We start from the raw sequence: 18,364 nt of genomic DNA, 5'->3' as shown, positions 1-18,364 counted from the left end.
GCCCATCCATGAGATTCCCACGTCACTACGTTATCGTGGAAGCGGAACAGCCTGCTCAATTATCCGCTCCGGATCATCACTTGTTCCAACATGTCCACTCCCACTATCCCGCCTCTTCTTCATTTCCACATCTTCCATAACCTCATCTGGTCTTTGCAACCCCCTATCCTTGATGAAAAAACAGCCTAATAAACACAGTCCCATAAAGGGTACATTCATGATGAACACGATCCGGCTCGCCGTCGCATACGCCTGCAGTATCTGCGCTATTTGTTTTGGATTCAGCGATGCAAAGTCTGGCGTATCGTACGAAGAAAGCGCCAAGGAGTGAAACTCTGCAGGCATAACCTTATGCAGAGTGTTCTGCAGTGCCGCAGCAGAAACTGCGAGACCAACTGCGCCGCCGAGACTACGTATGAAGTTACGGTTCGAGATGACGACTGCGCGTTGTGCTTTTGCGCAATGGGCTTGCAGAGCAACAAGCACAGGTTGAAAAATGGCACCAATTCCTAGTCCTTGGACAAAGAGGATGATGACAATGGTCCAGATGGGCGTATAGAGGTTCAACATGCACGTTAAACCTGCGCCTAGTGTCCAGAGGAAGAAGCCCAGCCAGATTACCTCGCCGTAGCGCTCAAAGCGCGAGATGTACTGCCCAGATATGATGGACGAGATCATTTGTGAAGCGGTTAGTGGTAGCATTAGGCAGGCTGAAATGAGGGGCGAGAGGCGACGGGCGTTTTGGAAGAAGAGGGGGAGGTAGTAGGTTTGTGAGTAGGCTACTACGCCGAAGAGGAAGTTTTGGAGGAGCATGATGGAAACGGGACCGGATTTGAAGAGGGATACTGTATGAGGTTAATTATGGTTCGTAGGAGTTAGGTGTTTGGTGGAGTGGGAATGTGGAGCTTACATGGCATCATTGGCAGTATAGCGACGCGGTGCTCGATGTAGACGAACGCTATCATGCAGCACCCTCCAATACCTAACATGGCAACGACCATTGGAGATTCCCATTCAAAATAGTCACCTCCTCCTGCAATAGGAATCAATAGCAGTATCAGCCCCGCACTACCGAAGAATATGCCTCCATAGTCGATTCTCCTCAACACCATCTTCATATCCGCTCTTGGTTGCTCCTTGGGTGTAGGCAGTACGACAAGACATAGCATCCCGCAAGCCGCTGAAACCGGGCTAACGAGCCAGAAGAAGCCTCTCCACGTACTCTTTTGTACAAAAGCAGCAGCGATGAAAGGACCAGTCATGTTTCCCAGCCCGACACATGCGCCTATCATGCCTTGCCACTTCCCGCGTTCTTTCAAGGTGACGATGTCGGAGACGATCATGGCTGAGAGGGAAGCTATACCGCCGTTTGCTACACCCGATAAACCGCGGAACACGTACAGCATTATCGCATCACGCGAGAGGCCACAGAGAAGGTCGGAGACTGTTAGGAGGGCAAGGGCGGAGAGGAGGACGGATTTTCTGCCTAGTTCGTTTATTAGCTGTTTCTACTGCCTTGTAGTCTTACTGAGCTGCATGACATACCGAATAGGTCACTCATTCTCCCATATAGCACTTGGAAAATAGTGTTCGCTATCAACGCACTTGTACCGGCCCAACTGATCGTGTCTTCGGCATTGAGTCCACGACCGATAGTAGGCAGGGCGACTCCGATACCGGTTTGGTCGACGAAACAGATGAAATGCGATAATGCGAGGACGGAAAATACGACGAGGAGCTTCTTGCGTGGAAGTAGGTTCGTTTGATCGAAGACGGCGGCCTCGGCCGCAAGTTGACGAGCCTCCATGGGGTGGAAACAGGGTGGCTTAATAGCGTGAACAAGAACCTTGTTGTTGTACGACTATGCCGTATGATCCTTTGTGTTTTCGTTGTCACTCTCCAACGATAAAATTGTGACTACCCGCTAATAAAGATGATAAGACGTAGGAGACACCGTGTGTCCGTTGCAAAAGCTTCTGTGCGCATGAGCTGAATCAGATCGAATACCATAATCGCGATATGAGATATCCTCATCATAACAGGCGGTCCATAGATGATCATCGTATCCCTCGTCATTGGTGGGTAGCACGGAGACGCTACCAGCCTATGAGAAGGATAGCCTTATTAGGTCGGGGAATCTATTACTGCTAGGAGTTGAGGAGAGGACCTATGGAACTATGGAATGTGATGCTGTTACAGTACAAGTGGAGTCCAGTGGCCCGACCCTGCGGAGCTAAGGCGTACCTGCAGCGAGTGCGACCAGTCCGGGAATTTGGAGGAGATCGCGTGGTGGGTACCCTGAACTTCGTTTCCATGGTCAGCGTCGGTCTGGACCGAAAGTTAGGCCATCACAACAGCAGGAATGGGCCGGGATGAATAAGCAGTCGTATGTATATCTCCATCCTACACTAATCACTAACTCTTAAACGCTCATGTCGCATCGTTAGCGTATATGGTAGAAAATCCTCTGATATCGATGGAAAGCGCAACGACGAAAGTAAAACAGCAGACTACTCTCCCGTGTACACTGTGGAACGCAAGTAACATGCATACATAAGATAAGACAAGGCTAAGCAATTGGAAAGCCGCGCGAGTGGCCTGAGCATAAATATCCCTACGATAAAAAAACCCACCCGCTCCCGAGAACGCCAAGCTAAACAAAATCCTAGACTAAAGCTTAAAGCAGGAGACCTCGAAGACCAAGGCCGTGGTATCATATAGAGAGTTTGGCCGACAGGGTGTAGTGACTGCACGCACGATATCCGGTCCAATCTGTAAGGTCGAAAGTCTCGAGCGGCGAATATTCTGTGACTCAGCCACGAGCGCGGCCACTGCGTCGGACAATGGGAGTACCGTTGGTAGCGGGAGTAGGTGAAGAAACCGCTGCAGCACCATTCACCTTTGCCTTGCTCGCTTTGGCTTTGGTCGCACTCTTCGCAGACTTGGGTGGTGTGGCTTCCCTGACCGGTTCGGCAGCTTTGCGTTTCTGGACAGCTGGTGAAGATTTGGTGCCGTTCGTCTTAGCTGCGGCTCTTCCTCGTGTAGCCCTCTTTGCTGGTGTAGGCTCAGGCTCAGGCTCAGGCTCAGGCTCTGGGGACGGGGACAGCTCCGGGTCTGAAAGATCAGACTCTTCCGCGGCAGCTTCTTGCTCTTTCTCATCCTCGACTTCTGCATCGTCCATCTCTACGTCTTCTTCGGCAGCGGGAGTAGACTTATCGGCTCCTTCTGCGTCTGATGCATTGGTTTCTTCCTCCTCTTCTTCCACCTCCTCTTCTTCCACCTCCTCTTCTTCTTGGACTTCTTGAGCACCAGCTCCATTGTCTTCCTCATCGCTCGATACCTCGACATAGCTCTTGTGTACAGTACTTCGTCGATCGCTCTTTCTTCGTGGTCCACTAGATGGGGCAACGCCACCCTCGACATCGCTCGCATCATCATCGTCACCAGCCCTCCTCTTCTTCTTTGGTGTTTTGACGGGACGCTCTGTCTTAGCCTTCTTCTCCTTAATCGGCCTGTCGCCCTTGGTCTTCTTGCGTGGCTTTTCCACACCATCCGATGCCTTGCGCTTCTTGCTTCGGATAGCTTTTCGCACAAGTGGATCGAGTTCGTCGACGAGGTCTTCCCCAATCCACGTCTTCTTAGCGATCTCTTGTGCCCGATCGTGACTTTCCAGAGGCCGGAAGATACCGGAAGGCAACTTCATTTTTCCAGGCCATGACTGCATTGTCCAGTTGTTTTGCTCTTCCCACGAACGGATGAGAGCCTGCGCTAGATCTGACAAGATATACAGATTCTCGTCGGCTTGGCGTGATGGCGCAATACCGTCCGCAACACCCTTGACGCGCTGAGCGACATGGAAGATAAGTGACAGGTTCTCCTCGGTGGCCACACATTTCAGGTAGTACAGGATGTACTCTGACATTAGCTTCAGTGTCTCGTCTTCTGTATCGAAGTCTGGGTGGTGAGCAAGCAAGCTTAATAAACGAGCAAATACAGTCTCTAGTATGGTCTCCTTACGCGCAGCGAAAGCAGCGCGGCGTGCGCGAATCCAGGTCATGGTGCTATTCTTGATGGTCTTCTCAGGCTCGTGTGCAAGGAAGAACAAGATAGTGTAGAACCGGGGTGGCAATCGACCCTGACCGAGGTACTTCATCAGCTTATCAGCAAAACCCTTACGCACCTGCGTACAGGGGTCATGTGTGACCAGGGCTAGTTGTATGAAATCGGCGGGGCTCAAGAAAGCGTCGAGGCGCTTGTTGCATGAGAGCTTGAGTAAGGAATTGGCAGCAAGAAGCCGCTGACGAGATTTGTGTCCTGCGGGAGTGCTGTCGTCTGCTGACCCCTCGCCATTGTTTTTCACATAGCGATTCAGCAGCTTGTATGTGTCTTCTGCAGCATCAGTGAAATTGGCATCAGATGGTAGGGAGCGCAAGCGGTTGACGAGAATCTTGACTGCCCAGGATCTTCCTTGGATGTCGTTATCTGGTACCTCCATCCACTCTGCATCTGCATCAGCAGTCGCTGCATGCGGTTTTTGAAGAACCTCTTTTATGGCAATCTCAACGATGGCATCCATATCATCCTCGCAATCTGACTGGGCCAGTAAGACCAGTTGACTAAGCGCAGCCAGCTTTGTAAGCCAGTGAGCACCATCGTACTGGAAGCTCTTGATGCTCTTGGTAAGGATCTCCTTTGCGTGCATCTCCTTCTTGTCGTCGCTGTTTATGATTATAGTGATCGCATGCTTTGCTGCCTGCGGAGGGCTGCCATAGAACGCAAAGTTCAAGAAGCTCTGTACCAATTTTCGGCTGTCTTTGCCGTTCATTGGTATGTCTGTAGGAAACTTCTTTGCAAATGCAGCACAGGCCTTGAGATCATCTACCGCACCGGGAGGGTTGGGTTTCGTTGCCGTAGGTGCCTCACTTTCAAGAGTCTTACAGAGATCCTTTACGTGTGTTGAGAAGACCTTAGGATGCTTTGTGGAAATCTCTTTCAGCAGCTCGTGAGCAGTGGCACCAAGGCCTTTGTCATCGGTACGAGTGTACTCGATGACAGCTGGCACGTGACTCTTATTGTAACACAGTAAACTGACGCGGTAGAGGAGTGGGGTCAAGGTGTCGAGCAGTGAAGAACCTGGCCCGTCTTCAATCCTCTTTCGAAGCTCTTTGATGGACCTGAAAACTCTGCGGTAGTCACTCGCTGGGTCCATGCAGAACCGTATGAGAGTGTAGGCTCGGCGATCGTGGGCTTTGGCAAATTTCCACAAATCGTCTCTGACACGGGTTGGATCGGGGAGAGTCTTTGCGTAATAGGTGATGAGGCCTTCTAGATTCGTCTTGACGTCCTTCTCACCCTTGTCAGTGATGCCACCGTTGTAGTCTTCACATAACTTCAAGAAGTGCTCCATGTACCTGGCACCAGGGCCCTGGTTTCCTTGTTTCGCGAAGAAGACTTTCTTTGCCTTTTCTTCCAACCCGTTCACGAGTACAAGCTGTCTTTCAGTTCGTATCTTGTCTAGATCGGCTTCGGTGTATCCCTGTTCGGTATTTGTCTGGCTATCTTTTACGACTTGTGAGTTTCCGGCGGGCGGTGCTCTCGCTTTCATAGGAGGATACGCGAGCGGAAGCAAGGAGTCGTATAGCGCGAGATCGACCTGTACGTTGATTTCGAGGTCGTTCACGTAGCAGGCTTCGAGAATGCGAGACGGGATTGGGCCAAGCAGGGCCTTGATGCTGTCATCCCCCTCTGCAATGGCACCAGCAGCCACACCCCATATCTTGCCAAGAAGTCTCATAGACTCAGAATGAATGACATTCTTCTTGTCCTTTACACGATCGGCAAGATTGGAGAGAATAGACCCTGGTTCTGCCATGCCACCGTTGCTGCCGAGTTTACGGACGATGTCGTTAAATTCAAAATGCGCAACCGCTTTCACAGCCGCTAGCCGCACCTTCTCGTCGCTGTCGATCAAGCACTCACCAAAGTACTTGAGCAGCTTCTGTTCTTCTTCGAGGTCAAGCCCAATGCCACCAGCTGACGTCATCAGTATGCGACCGATGCCGGTAGTCCATGCGGCGCGAATGATGGCGGACTTGTCGTTCTTGCGCTGAAGAAAAGAGTGATACGCCACAGGATATTGCGTGGGAAACGAGTTGATGGACACTGGTGTGGTAAGATAGTCAAACGGTCGTGCTGAGTCAGAGCGTGATAGGCTTTGTGAAGGATAGGCCACTGGGTCCATGTCGGGTGGAGGTGGTGGACCAGCTGCGCCAATGCCTGAGATCATGTCGCCGAATGTTTCCGTCGCAAGCTGACGAAGCTGTACATTCTCTGTGGCTAGCTCATCCTGTAAATGTGGGACAATCTCTTGAAGTACGCCGGGGCAGCACTTCCACAGCTCGCGCAACAATCTATGTGCTTTGTGTGCCTCGTCGATGTCGTCTTCTGAGGGACCGCGAGGAAGGTCGTCATCATCGTCCTTGGAGTGGCCTTTGTATGTAGTTCCAGAGTTGGTGAAGTCTACGATGACTGAACTGAAGTAGTTGCCAATGAGTCGAGCCATCTTCTCTGGGAAGGAATTGCAGACGTTCTTGGCCATATTGTAAGCAGGCGGTGCCTCTTTGCGACGTAGCGTTGACTGCTTTGCGTCGATCTGCACACTCTTTTTGCCCTTGCCTGAAGTGCCCAGTGTAATGGGGTCTGCCCACAGGAATTGTGCTACAACGACATCCACAACATCATGCGTGACTGCTGGTGCTTCGTCTATTATAGTAGAAAGAATTTCGGTCATGTTGTGTTCGATATTCTTGCTCAGTTCTTCTCCCTTAGATGATCCAGATAAGACATCGAAACAGGTTGTGAAGAGTGCCGCAGTGAGCTGATCGGAGCCCGGAATCTCGTTGATGAGCAGAATACTCTTCCATTCGGCGAGCGATCGGAGGATGTACATGTGCTGGCTATTGTATGGGTGGGTGGGGTCTGCGAGGAGCGGCAGCAGCTTGAGGATGATGACTGAGAAGATTTCCTGTAGCGTTGTTAGTGGTGGTAGGTGATGTATTGACTTTTGTGTCATACTCTGAGCTTAGATGCAGGGTAGGGCGCATCCGGCGCAAAAAGCTTCAGCATGTCGACAATGCAGCAGACGGTCCACGCGCGCACGCCATTGTCCTTGTGTTGTAAAAGACTCTGATGGGCCAGTGACTCTGCGACCGGCATGAGGGAATCCCTATGCGCCTCTTCCTGATCAATTGTCCGCAGTTCATCGAGCAGTGCCTTGAGTCGCGTCAAGAGGTCGCTCACGCCAATCTGCTTGCCAGGCCGGCCAACGAGCGGTTGCTTGAACTTGAGCTTCTTCAGCCCATCGTGGACTTCCTCCTCCTGTTCCAGCTCTTGCTCTTCTTCTTCAACCACTTCTGCCGCGGCGGCCGCGCTCCGCCTACTGCGCGGTGCCATGTCGCGTGGCTGCGCGTGGGCAATGACGTGTGTGGGTGGTGTGATGCGTGTTGATTACGGATACGAATGCGCGCGTGGGAAACTGTTCGGAAGCGCACGCAGGTGTGGAGTCGATTAGCGACGCGGTGATGGGAATGTCGTGACGATGTTGAGGGGATGTTGGAGCGACTTTCTGAGCAGTGACGCGCTAGCCAGTGATACGCGACTGGCTTCCGCCTGGATCGTGCTCCACCTGCATCACCACCGCAGCCACACACCACTTGGCCTACTTTCACCCGCCACCTCGATTTTAGTTGTAACTCCGAAAAAAGTACGTTCGGATTGTGCTGTCGCATTGGCATTGACGCTGGATCTGATCATGTCAGCAATGCTAGTGCCAGTACATTCACCTCACACGCACGCTTGAACCATATCAGGAACACACGACCAGAACGAGTATCCGACATACTCGATCCCAATCATCCCGTTTCTGTAAATCTCTGGTGAGAAGAAAACAGGATGGAGAGACAACAGACTTTCCAGCGGGTACGCAGAGTTTCCAAACCTACTGACTTTTGTTGATCTCTTTTGCAGTTAAAGCAGCCTTGCATACAACTCCTACAAGTCACTGCAAGCATCTCGCAGAATCCAAGCGCTCGAAAAGAGCTGACACAGGCACTTACCAGTCTACTTACTACGCTTCAATCTATAAGTAGTAGGCCTGGTCTACTGGACGCAAAACTGGCTGAATATGCTTTCGTCCCCATATCTCAAGTGCTCAGAATCTCTCGACAGGTTCCGGTTAGAGCATTAGAGCTCTGCTTGGAATGTATTTCGACCTTACTGTCCGCTGGCTGGGGAGGCGGCCTTGAGCCTGCTCTATCTGGGCAACTCCTCATCCTATTCACATTTCTGGCCAAGCCTTCCTCCACAGAGACTGGCATCTCTGCCACCTCAGAGGAGCTACAATCATTGGCGCTGAAGTGCACATCTGAGTTGATGACTGAGACGTCCCGTACGAAGCAGGGTCGAAAAGCTATAACTGCTACGACCAACATACCTGCCCTAGGCGAGGCTGTACTAGTCATACTCGAGAGCCTTACTGATAGTAACTCGAACAACGTCAAATTTCAGGCTATATGTGCGCTTAAAAGCACTGTTAGCGCGATCGACGATGACGATGCTCTGGCCAGCTTTCTGCCTAGGATAGTGTCATCCCTGACAAAGGTATTGACACCAAGCAGCAGCAATCGATCCGGCTTTCGCATTGTCGAGCAAAGCTTGGAGGTACTCACGTCACTTTTTGTTCGCCTGCTCAGCGATGCGAAGACCAAAAACTTACCTGAGAAAACTCCATCAAATAAGTCGGGAGATGTCACCACAACATCGCGATCAACTTCGTGGCTACAAGCGACTGCCTCCCAGATCAAGATCGCGCTTGCAAACGTCTTCAAACTGAGAGACCATGACAAACCAGAGGTTCGGCAAGCTCTTTTGAAGCTATGTCTCTCCACCATACAGGATTGTCGTACATCGCTATCACTTTGTACAAGTATGGCTATTGAAACCATCATAAATCTAGCAGGGCATGAAAACTCCAATGAGAAAGTTGAGAACGAACTCAGAGGGCTATTGTCCGCGGACCAGAACCTTTCCGACCTTTTACGTGAAAGCCTGCATGGTTGGATCGTAGCGCTGCCTAGACTTATGCGATCAAAAGACGATGGTAGCCGCCATCGGATCATACATCAGATCTCAGTCTCACTTCGACTGTTCGAGCAAGATCCAACTATCCTGGACGATCGGCTTACCGATAGCCTTAGGGATGGTGTTTCTGCAGTTTTCTCCGATGCCAAAGGGCTAGAGGAGCTGAGCGACCACAATCCGAATCCAATCACCGATCGCACACTGGCATTGAGCTCGACGAAGTCGTCTTCTTTCCCTCCAATTAGTTTACGATTTAAAGGCCAGGATGACATGATGACAGAGTTCAAAGCATTGGTTCAGGGGCTCGCGCGATCCAATTCAGCTTTAACGGTTGCTCAAGGGCTGACTAGCTCTATTGACCTTGGGTCAACCGAGTCACGCTTGGCAAGCTTTTGGCTGTCAGTCAATCTAGTAAGAGACATAGCAACAATCAACCCATCCGTCGATGATTTCATGGATCTGGGAACACCAAATCCCAGGGAAGAAGTCCTCGACGACTTGTACTCACACTCTTTGTCACTACTTAACCAGCGAGATCCAGATACGGAAAATCCTTGGCAGTTCTATGCATTAGCACTTGAGACGGTAGCTTTGCAGGCGAAGCGGTACAGAACTGAATTCCGCCCGGAGTTGAGCGAGGTACTTTATCCAGTGCTCCATCATCTTGGAAGCTCAAACAGTGCACTACGCGAGCACGCACTGACCTGTCTCAACATCGTCGCAGAGGCTTCAGGATACAGTAGCGCAGGGGAGCTCGTTGTTGCGAATGTTGATTACATTGTCAATGCTGTTGGCTTGAAGTTGGCTTATGGCGATGTCTCGCCCCAAGCTCCGCAGGTTTTGCTCATGATGATGAGGCTCTGCGGTCCATCTCTCCTGCCATATCTGAATGACCTTGTTGATAGTATCTTCAATGCCTTGGAGAGATATCATGGTTATCCCAAACTCGCAGAGCTTCTATTCTCTGTACTAAAAGGCATGGCGGAAGAAGGTGTCAAGGCGCCGCAACTTGCGTTAACAGCTGGAGATGAGAAACGTGAAGATGGGTTTGCGAAAAGAATGGCTACCATGAATAATGTCGTGGAAGCAATCCAGAAATTAGACGCTGACGCAAGAAATCGGGAGGAAGAGGAGAAGCAAGTACTGAAAGAGCCGTTCCCACAAAAGCCCTGGAAAGAAGAGAAGAGTTCAGAAAACACAAACCCAGACGATCCTGACGAGGAAGACGACCATCCGCCTCCACCTCAGAATGAAGAGCCAGCCCCCCCCGCCCCTCGTACCTTCACCATCCTCCTCAAAATTTCTGAGCTCACCCAGCATTATCTCACTACCACTTCGCCGACTCTCCGAAACTCACTCCTATCCCTCCTGCGTACCACTATACCCGCCCTCGCGAAACACGAAAATTCATTCCTGCCACTCATCAACACCCTCTGGCCTGTATTGCTGCCTCGACTGCAAGATCCAGAAGCATATGTGGTATCAAATGCGCTCGACATCGTAGCATTGATGTGCGAACACGCGAGAGATTTCATGAGGACAAGAATCGAAGATGCATGGGATCTCATTAGGAAGATCTACAGGCGAACCAAGCAGCATGATGACCACGGCAGGGGCGGCAGCTCCAAATCCACATCGCTGAAGATCACGGGGATCGAAACTGGCATGACGAGGCTGTCTATGGACCTACAACCCACCACCGACCTTTCTCGGCCGGAACTGTATATCGATGCGCCTACACGCATGATCTGGAACAGCTTAATCAGCTTGTTATGCGCTATCGCTAAGCATGTGACGGTACGAGAAGAGCGCTTTGAGGAGATGTTGGATATGCTAGACCCTGTACTGGCAAGAAGCGACGTGCGAGAAGCGTTAGAACACAGCAACGCCGATGCAGTCTGGTTGCGGCTTTACAAGAAACAGCAGCAGACTGGTAGGGGACAACAGATCAGCTCTGATGCCTCGACGAAAGCACGTGGGTTGCTAGGCAAGATACCCGTTGGGAAATCGTACTGGAAGTTCGTACGGCTCTAGAGACAAAAATAGAAAAAGCCAAGAAGTGGCTCAAGCGCTACACAACCAAATGTTTGGGAGAGCAATGCTCGAAGTAGTCTATGCAGTGCCTTCTAGGTGGGGGGCCGCAGCAACAATGCGGCTGAGCTGCCGTTCTGGAAAAATCATATGCAACCACACTTCGGTCGCGAAGCTATAGTAATTGGTAGTTCGGGTGTCTAAGCTTTAGCGCAATACTCACCAGTCCGTCCCTCAAACTCGCATTTCATACCGTTCATCCTATCGTCTTTACCCCTAGCCAGTTGAAAGGCTTTTCTTCTCTGATTGTTGAACTTCCAATCGATTGCGGCGAGTGCGCTTGCCCGTACCGCCTATCTGGTACGGTTCGGTGTCTCGATTTTCGTCAGATTATGTAAGATCTTGGAAAAGCTTGGTTCGATAACAATTTGTGATGATTTGTAAGCCTACTATCTTATCTATTATCGCCCTCTTGCGTGTTGTTTCAATTTGGTACTCTAGTCTTGCGGGTTTCGTATCAATCCCTAGCCCCTTCTTTGGCTTTCACAAAGGAATGATGGCAAAAGGGAAAGGCTGTGGTTGCTCCTGCCGAAAATAGCTTATTTGGTGTGGAAGTACTTTACTGATGGCCCCTATAGCTTTGCACCTCACACTACGTGTGAAGGACTGATCTGAATTGACCAAGAAATCAGGTGGCTGAATTGATACTCTGCGCTTATATTTAGTCCTGTGAAATTTACAGATGGCCTCGTCGCTTTTGAACCTACATGACTTACGGCTAACTACCCAAAACTTCCGATGACATCGCAGCGAGACTTGTGTTTATTTCATCTCGGTTTACACCAGAAGCGCAACAAGATGAGCATCAACAAAATTTTCAACTTCACGGAGTACAGTACGTATATAGATTTGGAAAACACGGTTCCAGCGGTGCGGCTCAATTGACGGCGTTTTTATGCATCACGTGCCATATAGTGGCGGTCTTGCAGATCATGATGACTGGTAGTTGCGTAGCCACTATAGCCACTATCGCCACTGTTCGTATATTTACTTTTTGGGCTATACCATCTACTGCTCAGTCTTGCTTTTGACAAATCAAGCGAACAGAAAATCCAATTCGGCTGAGCTTGTAGGTCATTTCTGCTGTTGTGCATGGCACACTACCTGCTTTTTGGCACCTAGGTAAACAGGGATGCGACGTGTGTGCTTATGTGGACATCCAAACTCTTTACATAGTAATGCTTTCCAGAGCATCGTCTCACCCATCTAGCCTTGCTCAGCCTATTGCAGTCAGACCAGTAAATGCATGCGGATTTACTGCCGCTGGTGGTCATGCACCTATCATTGCAAGGGTCTGTATTCAGAGTGGCCTGACTCTCATGCTCAGCTGTGTTAATTGGCTATAGTTTTCTGGTTGACAACCCAGCTGAGCGAGATATTATGTACGATATGTATAGCCATTTCAGCTCAGCAAAAAGGCTGTTCACTTTCTACAGATGCATATCTTCTGCCTCTGATGTGCCATACAATATGGACCTATACACTGCTTCGAACTTTCAACAGCTAAATCCACGCGTTGTTTCCTGAAGATTACAACATCGCGCGCATTCTCTCTTCTTCCCATAGCTTATGCATCGTTTACTTTCTGGAACGTCAACTCAACATGAACGTCACGTCACCATTCAACTATACAGCGCTGGGGGTGGGATTTCCAATTCAAGAATTGCTCCTCGGCTGCATTGATTTTGCAATATCTCCGAGCCGAGCCAACAGATCTCGACAGTCTTGCCTTGAACACCCTGACCGGTAAGGAGACAGAAGTCTACGGCTATATCGTTGAAAGCCTCGGGAAATATCTACAGGATACATCACAACAGCCTCCGTCCTTGTCTGAAAAGTTCTGGTCATGGGCTGAAGACAAAGCTGCAGGTGATGTGATGTTCGAGGTCGGAAATTACATGAATTCGTCATCACTATGTAGCGACGATTTGTGTCGCATATTCGGTTGGAGTGGAAATCCAGATCTTGCTGGAGCTGGGGTAAGAAGGGAAATCGAAGTACAAGTCGTGGCATGGCACCAACTAACCCGTTCAGATGTTGGCTACATACATTATACAGGCGATTCTGGTTACGATCTACCTCCTCTCGATTTTAATTTTCCACCGCGAACGCAAACCAAGTAAACTACGTCAAACACGTTTCGTGTCCAGGACATTACTCGCAGTAAAACACACAACAGCAGAGTTCTTGTCTGCATCATCAATCTTCACAGCGTCTTTGCTACTTGCCTCGATTGTGCAGAAAAATGCCTTGACTTATTCAACATGGGCTCTGATGCTCATCATACCATTTAATTCAGTCCTACCGGTAGTGATTTTACAGCTTGCTGCTTGGGATATGTTTCGTCGATCCAAAGGCAAACTAGTGTGGTGGGTGGTCATTGAGGCCTTGGCCATCGCTCGTTTCGCAACCATCTTTTCAGCATCTTACAGAAGGAGGTCGTGGGATGTTGATTGATATTGTGTTAAGTCAGATTCATTTTTTCCCATGGTTGTACTTGCTTTGACAGTCGCTGGTTTGCTGATTCTCGGGATCATTATCTACCTTATCGGCTCTTTCGTATCTCTTGTGCGGAAGAGAACACCATTCTTTGAGAGGTTTCCACGAATTATACGATGGATTACTCTCGGGGTTGCGTTTTGTATCATGTGGGTCTTCCTTGGTTGGTTCGTCGTTCTGACCTTGCAGGTTCGAAAACGGGCAGGGGAGAACAATAGAGACAATGAATGGACGTTTGGACAAGTACTAGCACTCGCTACATGGGTACCCTTTATAACGGAATTTGCATATATCTGGTGGGAAGATCCTGAGAAAGCGATGAGCGGACGTTTGATGGAACCGTACGAAGTTGTTGCAATCCACACTGCACAACCAGCAAAAAATATGGAAATGGAACCGTTGCCCGCGGAGAGAGAAAGTGATGATCTTCAAAGGCTTCTGGAGTGAATAGACGGATGCCACAGAGATAGAGGAAAGAACAAAGACAGTTTGAACTACGAAGCAACTCGTTTCTTAAGTTGTACCTACCCCAAATGTACCCTAAAGATATACGTGATGCACTACATAAGAACTGTAATAGAAAGTAACAGTATATACCTTTAGGGTAGGTTTGGTGTTTGGGCGACAACAACCCCACCCCCCCAAAAATGAGCTCCTTCGTATTGGGGTTATTCCGGTCCCTCTAACACGTCTAGTTAACACTGACGTATTTGCAGCTAATCAATAAAACAGATTCATCTGACGCGCAGCGACGCCGCACCAATCTCTTTTCTGAGCTATGCATAGAGAGATGTCATTCCGCATGCCCTCTCGCACGAAAGCAAAGTCAATTGCTCTCGAAACTCAAGCATACATCACACCAGTCGCCTCTCCCGCTCTGGCCTAGATACGAAACTAGGAGTGGAAAGCTGCGTCATAGTTCGGCTCTAACCATCTTCGTTCGAAGCTTCTTTTAATGTACACTGTCTGTGCGCTTTCTACTTGAAAAATCATCGGTCCGCCTCCAGACATCTTCGCGCGTCTCGTCTCTTCATTCTGCGAATTTGTATATTTAGCAAAGTCGAATATCACGTGCATTTAACAGTATAGGTCAAAGGCTAGGCATAGCTTCCAGAAGTTGCAGCAATGCTAGCATGATATACGAGGACACAAATAGCGAAACGACGAAGTTTTGGTGGAAATTTATTTCATTATACACTATATTATAGAAAGACCCTTTCTATCATCGGTAGTCAATTAAGTTGACATGTTGTTGTAGAGGCACTTGACAGGCGTCTCCTCCTTGAGCGCCTTCATCGTGAATGGGATGCATCCCTCGATACCAGCTGGAGTCGAAACACCCGACAACCAGACGCTGTAACCATCTTCCTCCGCACCCGGGCACGCCTGGAAACCAACAATACCGTTTGCCGCCGCGAAAACCAAGTTCGACTCGTCGTCAATCTTGAAAGGACCACGCTCTTGGTTCCTGCCGATGCCCTGGACACCCATTGTGAATTGAAGGACACCCTGGCCCATGCCGGAGCGGTCGACGTAGGCCCGCAGAGGTGGGTTGGGAGTGTAGAGGTACAAGTCGCCCTCCTCGGTGAGTGAAAAGCTGGCGTAGTTTGCTTCTGGGTCTGTGCAGGAGGAGTCTTGCTTGGGAGCGTTGATGCTGAGACCACCCTTTATGGCTTGGACGTTTCCGAACTGAATGGGGGTACCAGTGCGGAAGGACATCAGGCGGAAGACATCGTTGCCAGAAGGCTTGGTAGCAGCGAAGGGATCGGTGTTGGTAGTGTTGTCGACAGCGGCGATGGGCGAAGCAGAGACAATGGCTAAGGTGGAGGCAATGACGGCGGAGGTGGTGAACTTCATATTGGGTGGTAGTGTTTGGGTTGGTTGGTGTTGAGGTTTGTATTAAGGTACTGGTTGTATTGTGATGTGTTTGTGCGGTGGGATGAGGCTCTTTGGGGAGCGCTCACATCGTCTTATATATCCTCCCTCTCACGTCCGTGTACCATACGAGATTGCATAACAAGGCCGAGGTAGTCCATCACCGCTCACCAGATGTCGCGCATGACGTTGTAAATCTCCGAAAATAACTGCTTTCCTAGCATCTAACCCATGGCTAGTGCCGGCTGCGGCGCACTCGACCGTCCGCTTAGTGCCCCTTACTATGCGATCTGGCTCATGCTTGTCACTAGCGTCCTCCAGGGTAACATTGCCACCACAACATTCCATTTCACTGTGGCTGAGCAGGTACTAAACTTCGATGTTAAGATACCACAACGGTATGTGGTAGATTTTGATAATTGCCACGCATCGATTAGGACTTAGTGAAGTTGAAAGTAGACGTGACATCCATGGCAAGTATACCTACGGACGGGATCGCCTGGCACCCGGTCTTCTGTTATAATGTGTGCAGAGCCCGTGCTGAAGGTATCCATCTTTGAAGCTATCTATTGTGTGCCCAATTGTGATCTCTGAAGTCAGACGATTGTTGTTGGCAGAAGAGCGGACATTGTCCGTCGCGCTCACGACCTCGGGTGTCTCGTGCCGTGCGGAGGAGGGTCTTGGAATAGCTAGACGTATTTGCATACACTACAATAGCTGCATGAATGCGAAAGCGGATCTCGTAAACACAGCTGTTGACGCCTGACCGTTGTGTAAATCAAGGGTCTTCATGACGCACTGAGGTTCTCCATACGAATATTAGGCTGTTCGGAACCATCTCGGCCCCACCCACGACGAGCAGATTCCTGCCCTCAGAAGAGCATGGAGTGGTACCCTGTAAGGAGAAGACAGCATTGAGATGTTTGAAACGAGCGTAGTGTTCTGAGGAATTGGCCTGAGGCTGAAGTAGCCTCCTGAGGTAGATTCCCCAAATTCTGCATGTGGGATAATCGATGTCGGTACTTCGTCTGTTAGGGGCCTGTCAAGCTACTACGTCGATAGCCACGCGAGAAAAAAAGGAGATAGAGTGTCATGTCTTGGAAGGTGCGCATGTAGTCGACGCCAGCAAAAACAAAAACATACAACAGCGGGGATTCGCTAGTGGTCACCCACCTAACTACTAATCCGCCGGTACACTGCTTGTATATGGCTGAGCGGACGGGAAGCCTAATTTTCAGTGTCCTATGGTCGTATGTGTAAGGAACGACAAATTTTGGATTTATAGTAGCCGACAATGCAACAGCCAATCAGTTCGGTCTTGCAATTCGCTAACGCACCCTTAACCAGAGAAGCACTCACTTCGCTATCCCTACACATTGGAGATGCTTCCGTTGATATAATCCACCTCTGGGAATGCTTGACTCGGCACATTCAACCATTCATTCTCACTCAGAACAAACCCAAAGAACTTTCCCACAAGCGTCCTGACGATGTAATCCATCCTTGGCGCCCAAATAGTGCCTAACGAGGGCGTGATAGTCTTGTTCCTTAGACCTTGCAGATCAACCCAGTCGCCCAGGTCAGCAAAGTTCTGATGACTGCTGCCCGTGATGTTAAGCCACTGGTACCACCCCGACTGGTTGGCGGAGAAAGGCGCCCAGGAGGGATCGATAGTGGGGGTATGTTCTGCACCGGCCAGCATCAGAAAAGGCTTCTTAACGTCGGGAAGATCAACAAAAAGACCGTCAAGGTTGATACCACCTAGCAGCGAGGGTTCCATAGCGAGAGCACCAGCTGCTGCAGCGCCACCAAGCGAATGTCCAATGGCGAAGTAGTGCGTAGTATTGAACGGTGCATTGGTCGATTTGACGTAGGCGGGAAAGAGTCCCCTTATTGTCGCGATGGTGTCCGAGACGCGCATGTTGTACACTGCTGTTTGTAATGTGTAGTTCCAGGTTGCTGTGATATCGATACCATATACACCTTGCGCACCATCGGGTAGCTGAAGGTAAGGAGCCTCGCCCGGATGATCAAGCGCAAGCACCGTGTAGCCTTGGGAGGCAAGTTCGGAGTTCAGTGCATTGTACATGATTGCGTTCTCGCCACCACCAGGAGAAAAGATGACTGTTGGCTTCTGCACTGCCCCGACTTCCGTCAGATCAAGAGGTGGAGCATCGTATACATTCCATGTTGTTAGACTTTGAAGCGAATTGTTTGGGTACTCGAGGATGTCGCCCCAGAGTTTTTCCGTGGTAGGATCGAGGTATGGGCTTGTGTTGTTTCCTGGTACAGGAAGGACCAGGGTTGGGTAGTAGATTGTTGCTAACAGAACTGATGATGCGTTCGCCGGAGCCACAGGATCATTTGGTGTGGTTTTGTTGAAGACATGCTGTTTATACCCTACGTGATACGGACCTGTTGGTGGAGGAAACGATGCGGCGGAGACTGTTTCAATTAACAGGGATAGCAAAACCACAAGCATCTTGAAATGAAAGTCCGAGAATGAGAACGAAAACTGGAACCCTGAGATCTTCTTATCAACTCTCCCGATCGGCCCCCAACTATGGCGTCATACTTCATCAGATGATGATCCTATTCTGGTTGCAGGCAAACAGTTGCTATGACGACTATGCTCTAGTCACAATAGGTTCCCTCCATAGATGTGAAAGATTTGGTTGTCTCCGATTCCATTTCAAGCAGACCGGCGTACGATACGAATGATGAGCCTTTGGCAATCTTCGTGCGCTGTAGGGCTGACTGG

General features: G+C 49.9%; 5 protein-coding genes across 5 annotated transcripts; 1 reads left to right on the top strand and 4 right to left on the bottom strand.

Annotated features, from left to right (window-relative positions):
- Window positions 1-30: 30 nt before the first annotated feature.
- Window positions 31-1,807, bottom strand: ALTATR162_LOCUS8756 (uncharacterized protein; the record flags this gene model as incomplete). Its single annotated transcript, XM_043316389.1, has 3 exons — window positions 31-845; window positions 911-1,486; window positions 1,546-1,807. 3 exons carry the CDS (start codon window positions 1,805-1,807, stop codon window positions 31-33), a joined length of 1,653 nt encoding a protein of 550 aa, XP_043172324.1.
- A 1,005-nt stretch (window positions 1,808-2,812) lies between these two features.
- ALTATR162_LOCUS8755 (uncharacterized protein) lies at window positions 2,813-7,452 on the bottom strand (the record flags this gene model as incomplete). Its single annotated transcript, XM_043316388.1, has 2 exons — window positions 2,813-7,024; window positions 7,075-7,452. The coding sequence occupies 2 exons, from the start codon at window positions 7,450-7,452 to the stop codon at window positions 2,813-2,815; spliced, it is 4,590 nt and encodes a 1,529-aa protein (XP_043172323.1).
- Window positions 7,453-7,950: 498 nt separating this feature from the next.
- ALTATR162_LOCUS8754 (uncharacterized protein) lies at window positions 7,951-11,172 on the top strand (the record flags this gene model as incomplete). Its single annotated transcript, XM_043316387.1, has 2 exons — window positions 7,951-7,977; window positions 8,026-11,172. The coding sequence occupies 2 exons, from the start codon at window positions 7,951-7,953 to the stop codon at window positions 11,170-11,172; spliced, it is 3,174 nt and encodes a 1,057-aa protein (XP_043172322.1).
- Window positions 11,173-14,964: 3,792 nt separating this feature from the next.
- Window positions 14,965-15,585, bottom strand: ALTATR162_LOCUS8753 (uncharacterized protein; the record flags this gene model as incomplete). The annotated part of the gene is made up of 1 exon (XM_043316386.1): window positions 14,965-15,585. The coding sequence occupies one exon, from the start codon at window positions 15,583-15,585 to the stop codon at window positions 14,965-14,967; it is 621 nt and encodes a 206-aa protein (XP_043172321.1).
- Window positions 15,586-16,972: 1,387 nt separating this feature from the next.
- ALTATR162_LOCUS8752 (uncharacterized protein) lies at window positions 16,973-18,085 on the bottom strand (the record flags this gene model as incomplete). The annotated part of the gene is made up of 1 exon (XM_043316385.1): window positions 16,973-18,085. The coding sequence occupies one exon, from the start codon at window positions 18,083-18,085 to the stop codon at window positions 16,973-16,975; it is 1,113 nt and encodes a 370-aa protein (XP_043172320.1).
- Window positions 18,086-18,364: the final 279 nt, after the last annotated feature.

The sequence above is a fragment of the Alternaria atra genome (assembly GCF_907166805.1).
Source record: "Alternaria atra isolate CS162 genome assembly, contig: 29, whole genome shotgun sequence".
Classification (NCBI taxonomy): Eukaryota; Fungi; Ascomycota; class Dothideomycetes; order Pleosporales; family Pleosporaceae; genus Alternaria; species Alternaria atra.
This window is presented reverse-complemented; position numbering and strand designations above follow the sequence as displayed.